The 8,892-nt window shown below is 35.1% G+C and overlaps 2 protein-coding genes across 3 annotated transcripts; one reads left to right on the top strand and one right to left on the bottom strand.

The window, feature by feature from the left end:
• Window positions 1-296: 296 nt before the first annotated feature.
• Window positions 297-5,485, top strand: LOC148959601 (uncharacterized). 2 transcript variants are annotated; one of them, XM_089110288.1, is made up of 5 exons: window positions 297-810; window positions 1,013-1,258; window positions 1,566-1,733; window positions 3,684-3,936; window positions 4,660-5,485. In XM_089110288.1, exons 1-3 carry the CDS (start codon window positions 557-559, stop codon window positions 1,666-1,668), a joined length of 603 nt encoding a protein of 200 aa, XP_088966414.1. In that variant the 5' UTR covers window positions 297-556; the 3' UTR covers window positions 1,669-1,733; window positions 3,684-3,936; window positions 4,660-5,485. The 2 variants fall into 2 exon arrangements, with proteins under 2 accessions (XP_088966414.1, XP_088966413.1); XM_089110287.1 differs by having other exon boundaries at window positions 3,684-5,485.
• LOC135689143 (uncharacterized) lies at window positions 1,748-7,475 on the bottom strand. The gene is made up of 9 exons (XM_089110139.1): window positions 7,352-7,475; window positions 6,164-6,445; window positions 5,808-6,049; window positions 4,706-5,279; window positions 4,505-4,530; window positions 3,764-4,191; window positions 3,249-3,420; window positions 2,729-2,859; window positions 1,748-2,554 (listed from the first exon to the last, which is right to left on the bottom strand). The coding sequence occupies exons 1-9, from the start codon at window positions 7,352-7,354 to the stop codon at window positions 2,232-2,234; spliced, it is 2,181 nt and encodes a 726-aa protein (XP_088966265.1). The 5' UTR covers window positions 7,355-7,475; the 3' UTR covers window positions 1,748-2,231.
• Between the last annotated feature and the right edge of the window lie 1,417 nt (window positions 7,476-8,892).

Genomic DNA, 8,892 nt, shown 5'->3' with positions numbered 1-8,892 from the left:
AGTGAAATCAAAGCCATTTCTCAAGATGTTTTATTGAAGAAAGAATTTACATTTTCAGATTCGCTTATTTCAATTATTGATTTTGTTTTTGATGATGAAAGTCTTCCTACCACATTCATTTCGGACGATGATATTATTGAACTGATTGGTGCGCAAGAATTTCCTTGCAATTTGTGTCAACGAATCTGCCGATCAAAAAGTGGCCTAGAAGTTCACATTGAGAGGAATCATTATTCTTTGCCAAAAGAGCCATTTCTCAAGGCTGAAGACTTTGTTGTCATTGCTAGAGAAATTAAAGTGCATATGACACAAAAATTTTTATTTGCTTAAACTATCAAAGAAACATCGCTGAGAACGATGGCGAACTTAGTTTTTTCATTTGCGACTTACTTTCGAAATTATAGCTGTTTGAAAGTCGATTTTTGCTTCAAAATCTGTCACAGAGGATTGGGTCGAGTTAGACAGGAAGTGACGTAAAGTGGTTGTGTAAGTGAAAATTTAGATTTCTTTCTAACAAGAAACAGTATGACGCAGTTCTACTTGCGAGTTTGTAAATATGTCTGATAGCGAATATTCGAGCTCGATGGCTTCAATTTTCGAAGAAAGTGAAGAAGAAGAACTTGTAGGTGCCACTGGTGGGCTATTTTTACCCTATCAGAACGAACCACTCGTTTCTTCTGCGGAAAATTCGGACGCGGAGCCAGGCGAAGCTGGCATGGCGGTCGACAGGGACCAGGCAGAAGATGAGGATAGAATACAGCCTTCCCAACTGCGTGATCAATGGCAAGGAACGGTTCCTCTGATTGAATGGTGAGTAATATGAATTGTCATTGTATTTTAAGTTATAAGTCCAGCATTCGCTTTGCATTGTGGCTGCTTTCAGCCACAAACGTAGCCTGATCAAAGTTTTCCCGAAGAGGCCTAAGCTGATGATGGGCGAAGTTGAAATATGACTTATGAAAGCGAAAACTTCCAGGGGTTAGTTTATATCTTGATTGTTTTTAATTCTTAGGTGTGAGTGTGGTAAGTGGCGAACTGAGCTTCTTGTTGGTGCAAGGGATTATCGATGCTGCCACCAAGTCCATGCTGCGTATGGGAAACTTGTTTTTGAGGGCATCACAGACAGGGTAAACTGTATAACAGAATATGAGGGGTTTACCCACATGGTTTACAAAGACGTGCTGTTAAATGTGGGCCCGTTACTGAAAAGGCGGAATGGCATGGCTTACCAAAGGACAGCCAAAGAATCTGAGAATGAGTATGTTTGAAATTTTGAAAACATCTATTTGACCCAAACCCATCAGAGAAAAAATTCAGGAAATTACTAATACTCGTATTATATGTATGAAAAAATCTTTCTATCATACCATTATCTTCATGTTTATAAGATGTACATGTTTCTGAATCTGTAGCTAATTGAAATTTACCAAATTATCATATCATTTTTTATATTATTAAGATATATATATAATCGTTATTAGCCACATTTAAAGCATTTCAACAGCTTCTGCAGCATATTGCATACTCATATAATGTTTCAAAGTCATAAAGTTTTTGTTCTATAGGTATCTCCGTGCAGTTGCATACAGATGGGTTGTGAGGTGGATTTTTGGGTACCTTGGTTGGGACAAAGCACGCCCCCTTCCTGGACTATATACACATACATAAGAACTAAGTATGGCGATGGACATCAAAAAAAGGGTATAAAGATTCCGAGGAAAGACAATAAAAAGGTAGGCCTAAAAGTTCTTATTGTAATTCTGGAAATGCATTTTGTAATTCTGGAAATGTTTTTTGCTGGAAATAACTTGCATGAAGCTTCTTTTCTGTACTTATTTCTGAAACTTTATATGTACTGATTAGCGTTAAAGTTCAATAACTCCTGAAAATTAAGAAAATTTTAATGTGCCCCATGGCATGACTTCTTTGAAAGACCTTTCATTGGTTGGCCACATGTTTTACAGTGCCTTGCTTTTTTTCACCAAACTGTTTGGCAGCTGCTTCAGTTTCTTGTCTTTTGCTCTCCTCAATTTCAATTTGTTCTTGATCATGGACTTAAAAGGAATATGGAAAAATATTTATATTTTTAAGGAAATATTATTCTGATTCACAACAGTAGAAAGAGGGTAGATGGAGGGGTCATTAAGAGAGATTGATATTAATAACAAAGAAACAATGCAAAAAACTTGAAGAAAAATTGATAACAGTTCTATAAAACCCTGTGCCAAGGGTCAATTTTCTGCTGCATCTATAACAAGTATTTGTCCCATTTCAAATTTCAACACAAATATATTTCGCAAAATGTTTAGCTGTTGTTTGTATAATGTATAATGTTTGTATGATATAAGATCACTGGTGTCTATACCTGATGGATAAGGCAGGGTTGTCAGTGTTCGTCGTTGTCTTGCTTTTTCTAATGCCTTTTCTTTTGAAATCCTATTTTCAAACATTGAGGTCAAAGAGCTAGGCATCTTTGCTTCTGCTTCCTTAATAATTTTTTCCATCTCGAACTCAGGCATACCAAAAACAACTTTTTGAATTTCTTCCACATAACCTGAAAATTACACAAATTGAAAATTAGTATACAAGTCTTCCAATTTGCCAAAACTTTGCTCAGAAGTAATACTTTTGTATGTTTTTTTGAAAACCTCAAACTATCTGTTTATATTTATGAAGTGTTATTCTGTAATCATACAATATTTGAGCAAAGTTACTGAAAATAGCTTACTGTATGTTGCTGGGACTGGAACCTTCCTCACGAATTTAGGATAATGCACCCTCACATATTCCTCTCCATCTTTACGAGTCTGTATCTCCCTACTCAGATTTTCATTAAAGTGGAAGATTGCAAGGATGTGCCTAAAAAATATATGATTTTCTGAATCGTGATAGAAAAAATGCAAACAAACTATATACTTTTGAAATCAGTAAACATCAATATATGTATATAAATATAATTTGCATTTTTACTAGTGTACACGTCTTTTCAACTGTACAATATATATATATTTATATACAGAAATTTGTCTTTTGATACTTCCGTAGCACAGTGCTCAATACGTTAGCACGTAGAGCGTGATATATCATAGATTGAAGAAAGTAAAAGATTAGTAAAAATAGATGATTAGTAAAAAAACAATTTAATTAACGTTTTGCAATATGCTTCTTCAGATCTATATACGTATGTATATATATTTATTTATATATATATAATGCTGATAATATTATACATAAAATGTTATACCAACCTGCACATAGTTCCAAGCCAAGAGAAATGAAGCATTTTTGGATGCCATTGATTCAATGTAGAATGAAATCCTCCCAAAAAACTGGTTTGATCATTTGAAGACAGGTTTTTGATGTCATTTAAAATGGCTGTGTTCATAAGAATGCCATTCAACTTCTCAAATGGAACAGTTCCTAAATTAATAATATATAGATCTGTAATAAAAATTCTAGGAACAAGTTGATTTTATTAAAGAATTTATGGTGAAAAAAGACAAAATGTTACTTGTTTAATATTAGATTAACATTACTTGTTTTGTCTAGTTCAGTCAGTATAGACTATGATGAAGGTGAGAGCCAAAAAGGTCTCAGGGTGTTAAATGTTTTGTGTATCCAAATTTCCTTGATAAAGCTTATCAGTATTATTTTGTAATTTTGGTATCTTATTCATATTTTAGGCATCAATCTCAGACATTGGTGTGCTGTTTGGTGATAGAGAGACACAACTGCAATGCTACATTTAACTTTGGACTCTTACCTTCTTTAATCCATTTACGATCCCTTTCTAATCTTTCATGGGCGCACTTTTTGAAAAGGCTGTCAGGATGTGAATCATGTTCATCTTGGACATGGCAAATGAACGATTTCCATTTGGCAAGAATTAGCGAGCCAAAGCCTTCCTTTGTAGTTGTGGCACTCCAATACAAGTGGGTACGTATTGATGGTATCCAACGATTGATAATCTCGCAATTTGTTTCTTTGGCTGCCCTCAGGAGTTTCTTTGTTATTGTTCTGGCCACATGCCATATATCAAAGTAGTGCGATACTGATGGGTGAGAGTCTCTTATCCATTTTGCTACACCTCGGTGTCTATCAGAAACAAATGTAGAGACTTTAACTCCAGCACTTGCCAAGCGATTCAAAAGCCTATTGAAGCCCAAGCAGCTCCATCCGTGGAGAGCATCCCTTTACACTACTTGCCTGTAAAAAATGGAGTAACATAACATTTTAATATTTATTTTGAATAACAAGCATGACCTAGAAAGATGTCAATTTGTATGTACAGTATAATTACATGATGATATTTCAATGTATATTTCTGAAAAATGTTCTTTGAATTAAATGGCAGAAGCCATTGACATATAAAATGCCACTATTGAGATCATCCATGTTTCCTTTGATGAATAAAATATTTTTATAATATTGCAAATTTCTACTTAGAGGAATTTGAATACTTGATTTCTATATACAGTGCAAACGTTTTAGGGAAAAGTTAAACTCAGTGAGGGTTCCCCATAACTTTAGCTGCAGGGGAGACATCATATTTTTTCTAACATGCCATTATTTAGTCTTGTTCTTAAGTGTAAAACTGATGTAATTCATTATGTTTCTTATAAAGTGACCTAAAATATTGATTTTTTTGTATAATTCCAGACCTCAAGTGTTGACATGGAATCTCTGTATAGATGGGTATTGATTACACCTGGGATAAGCTGATAAAGCATGGTACCTGAACAAGTTCGAAGTGGACAATTTTTGATAAGTTGCTGCAGAAGAGTGTGTATGCACCATATTTTGCTGAATGACCCATTGAGTCAAAACGACCATCACCACAAATTGAAATATTCTTCAAACCCTTCATTTTTTCCATCATAGCTGTTCTATACATTTCCCAGTAACGAAGAACTGCAGGAAAAATAAAACGCTTCTGCTGCCAAAAAAAGGTTCTTGCTGAAATTGCAGAGAGCCCCATATGCTTGAAAACAAGTAATACTTTGCTGACGGATGCACCAGCAGCAAGAATAGCGCAACTCAACAGAACATTCCCAGCAGGATGACGACCAACAAGAAACGGCTGTGATTGCCATTTGAAAGATTTTGGCCCACATGTTGAACAGCTTTGGTAAATGGTCACCATTGTTCCATTTTTCTTCATTTGCACAGTTGGTTTCCCATCTTTACATTTGAAGCAAAACATGGAGAAAGGTGCAACTAGCATGCTATAGAAAGCAACAAACTGTGGTTCTTTCTGAATGGGTACATTATCATCAACTCTAAAAGAGAGCAAGAAAAATGAATAAATTACACTATCTCTTCAGAATACTTGCCAATAGCATCATTGGCTAATTATTTTGGAAAGTTGTAGCAAATAGATTTTACAACGAATTATAAATATTTATATATTGTATAATATTGCACTCTACTAGTTTGTGTGACACAGTTCGGTGCACACTATAAGTTTGATTTGCAAAGTTAAGCACATCCTGTTTCTTTTTTTTCAAACTGTTTTATTAATGCTTCATTATAAACATACATCTTTGAAGGAACGTATATGAATTCAGCATTTTTGTTAAATGTCCATAATAAATCAGAATCAGTGGTTAGGCACACAAATTTGCAGTACTCCTACAGCGGTTGAATGTGAACTTCCGACAGCAAAAATTTGATGAAGCAATGTTTTTCTAAACGAAAACATGATGATTACGGACTAGTTAAATTATCATGTCTTTTAACAAATGTAGTTTTATGAGTCACGTGTCACATTATTTTTTTTATTTACACAGCATTAAAGGTAGTCTTGCCTGATATGTTTTGAACTGTCTTCATCATCATCAGTATCAGTTTCGATTCCCTCGCTGTGTGCACCCTCGTCAAAAAATTCTTCATCCCCGATTTCTTCTCCAACTTCGTCGTCGCCAAATATTTCCTCATGTGGGGTCATTGAAATGTCTTTGTATACTACTTGTCTAGCTTTGCATGGACTATCTGAGTCTCCCTCTGAGTTCGTGTCCTCATCAGTCGCAACAGGAGCTATTGGGTTTTTCTAAAAAGGGACGTTTTATAATATAAAAAATTAATTCAACAAGCTGAAGCAAAATAGTTGTTGCAGCACAATTTGAGACAGAACACTAATGAAATAAGAAATAAGACAAATTACCATTTCCTTCCCGAGTATGCGAATTTTGCCAACTAGACGTAAGATTTTCTTGGTTGCTGTATTCAGCTTTCTGGCATTACGAGAGCATGAGCTGCACTTTTTGATTGTGCATTGAATCCCAAAATCACGCTCTTTTTGGTCTGACTCGTCATCGTCAATTGGAACGGTGTCGCTTATCCAGCTTTCCATATCTACTACGGCAGTCGAGGTGGATGCAACATTCGCTAATTCTGTGTCCTTTGTAGTCGATGGTCGATGAGAAATGTTTGTTCCTTTTATGAGCTGTGGAGGAAATTTTGTATTGGTTTTTGACAAATACTTTTGAATCTAAGGAATCGCGTTCAACTAACAATAAACTCTAAAATGGGAAAACTATGAAATGAAAAGAATAAAGTAAAATAATCAGATATGAACATAGCTTTTGTGCATTGCTTATCAACATTCTCGCTTTTATTTTGCATCTGGGTCCATATCAATATTTGAGTTCAAGATTTTGCAGAAAATCAATGTCCGGGGTTCACGAATACTAACAAGAAAACTAACAAGTTATTTAAAAAAGTCAAATACGACAGGAGATAATGAAGTAGTTCAACTATGTATAACACTAGTTTTAAAAGGTTTATTAAATTAACTGAAAAATCAGCATTTTGGTTGTTTTTGATGTTTTAAAATGCTGACATGGATGATGTACAGAGAGGAAAGGAGTAACCAAAGAGATACCTAATGAAGTAGTAGTTTATCCAGTAACCAGGTCTTGTAGTATCTCCCTACATGTCAAAGCCGTCGGAAGAGGGGGTTGGAGCCCCCAATAATTGTCAACCTGAACTATATTCTCTTTATTTTAGATTACTGAGAGGGAAGCAGTCCAATAGACAGATCCCCTGAAATTAATTTCGTTTTGATGAATGACACTGCCTCTGCTAGTTGTGAAGTCTCTTGTTGCCCTTGATGTGACTAATCAATTTCATTTTCTAAATATCGCGCCCGAGTTTTTCTTGGATAAGCATAGAAAGTTTTGATAAGAAACACTCTACGAAGGGAGCTGACAACAAAACTTCAAATCCACATTTAAAGTATTATGTGGGTGCCCCCGGGGTTTTTGAGGCATTATCAATAACGTATCTCAGCTTTTAAACAATAGCAATTTGACAGGCAATCACTAAAAACAATTGCAAGCACATTACTCACCATGCGCTTTTCGCGCTTGCTAAGTTCCTCATCTTGTTTTGGTTTGCGGACTGAAGGTATAGCGTCTCGTCAAAGAAAGGTTTTGGTGTTTTTAGTGTCGAAACCAGGTATGGAGGAAAACGTACGTGAAAAATCAGTTGGGAGAAAATGCTCTGAGCAAAGAAACGGTCCCGTCAAGTAAGATGCTGGCTCGAAATTTTTACGATGCAATTTTATATACTGCACCCACAGCTTTCGTATCTTTTCGTCTTTTGGTAACTTGTGCAAAGTTATATCAGGCGTTGAACTTCTGTTGGTGCAGCTCTTTCCAGATGGTAGTCCAGCAGAACAATATCTTCCTCCGAAATCTCCGCTGCTACTTTTTTGTGACATATTCGAAAGTAGAATTCGAAAACGGCAATCAGATAGTCTTGGTAAGTTCAATTTACACTTTTTGAAAACACACATCAGAGGTATATTCGTTCCTTAAAGCTGTGCATACTAATTTACTGCAACGTTTGTACCTGTTTTATAGTAAAAGTTTTCTAATTTTGTTCTAATAAATCATATTTATTTTTGGATATGACTTTCTTGCAAACAATGTTGGCACTGCGAAGTGCGAAACTATGACTATGGCACGCAATATATATATGTCATTTCTATATATAAATATATTATATCATGTCATTTCTATTTTTATTAATTTTGTAATTACCCAAAAATTGACCTAGATCATTTTCCGGTATTTTATGACATTGCTGGAGTAATAATCATGCAAAAAACCATCGATTAGGGGGACAACAGAAGTGCCATCACATAGTGAATCCATACAGCAGCTCAGCTTTTTTTGAAGAATACACAACCACTTTACGTCACAGAGGTCACGTGATCACAGGCCCGACCACGTTTTTCTTGTGACACAATTTAGCTCGAGTGGGTGTCAGAAAACCTCAATTTTTGAAGAAAGTAAGTCGCAAATGAAAAAACTAAGTTCACCATCGTTCCCAGCGATGTTTCTTTGATAGTTTAAGCGAATAAAAATTTTCATGGCATATGCACTTTAAGGAGAATGCATTGAAGGAAAATATGTACAGTGCAGAATTAATTGAAAGACTGCCAAGTGAAGTTCCCATACGACTCCAGTCATCCATAAACAATTTGTTATCACATTACAAGAACTAACAAGATAGCTTCTATACAGAATAACGATTTTTGTGCAAATGCTCGAATTTTTTCCTGATAGAAGTGTGGAAGGAACAAATTTATTTCTTTTAAAGTTGGCGACAGCTAATCTTTTGAAGCTGGTAGAAACTTTAAGCTTTTTCATTTTCAATTTGATATGTGATTTATAATAGTCTTCTTGTATTCTAATACTTATTAATGAAAATCGATAAACAAATAACAGTTACTTTTTAATTTGTTTTGTTAGAAGTGGTTCATCACTCACTTTTGACCATTTCAGCGAATGTTTGCCCCTAACATTGCCCTTTGGTGCTATTGTTTGTTGCATGTTAATAATTTGGTCATTGTAACCAAATTCGCTGGCCATCAGTTTACCACAT

Source organism: Rhopilema esculentum, chromosome 9 (assembly GCF_057945365.1).
Source record: "Rhopilema esculentum isolate cy_ngs chromosome 9, ASM5794536v1, whole genome shotgun sequence".
NCBI classification, from domain to species: domain Eukaryota; kingdom Metazoa; phylum Cnidaria; class Scyphozoa; order Rhizostomeae; family Rhizostomatidae; genus Rhopilema; species Rhopilema esculentum.
This window is presented reverse-complemented; position numbering and strand designations above follow the sequence as displayed.

Bases quoted from the DNA above. Each gene is read 5' to 3' on its own strand.
- LOC148959601 (XM_089110288.1), top strand. From the start codon at position 557: ATGTCTGATAGCGAATATTCGAGCTCGATGGCTTCAATTTTCGAAGAA. The intron at 811-1,012 runs GTGAGTAATATG...TTTAATTCTTAG, and splicing joins ACGGTTCCTCTGATTGAATG to GTGTGAGTGTGGTAAGTGGC. The intron at 1,259-1,565 runs GTATGTTTGAAA...TTTGTTCTATAG, and splicing joins GCCAAAGAATCTGAGAATGA to GTATCTCCGTGCAGTTGCAT.
- LOC135689143 (XM_089110139.1), bottom strand. The intron at 4,531-4,705 runs TAATCAATACCC...TCTCCCCTGCAG, and splicing joins TTATCAGCTTATCCCAGGTG to CTAAAGTTATGGGGAACCCT. The intron at 3,421-3,763 runs GTAAGAGTCCAA...TTATTAATTTAG, and splicing joins TCGTAAATGGATTAAAGAAG to GAACTGTTCCATTTGAGAAG.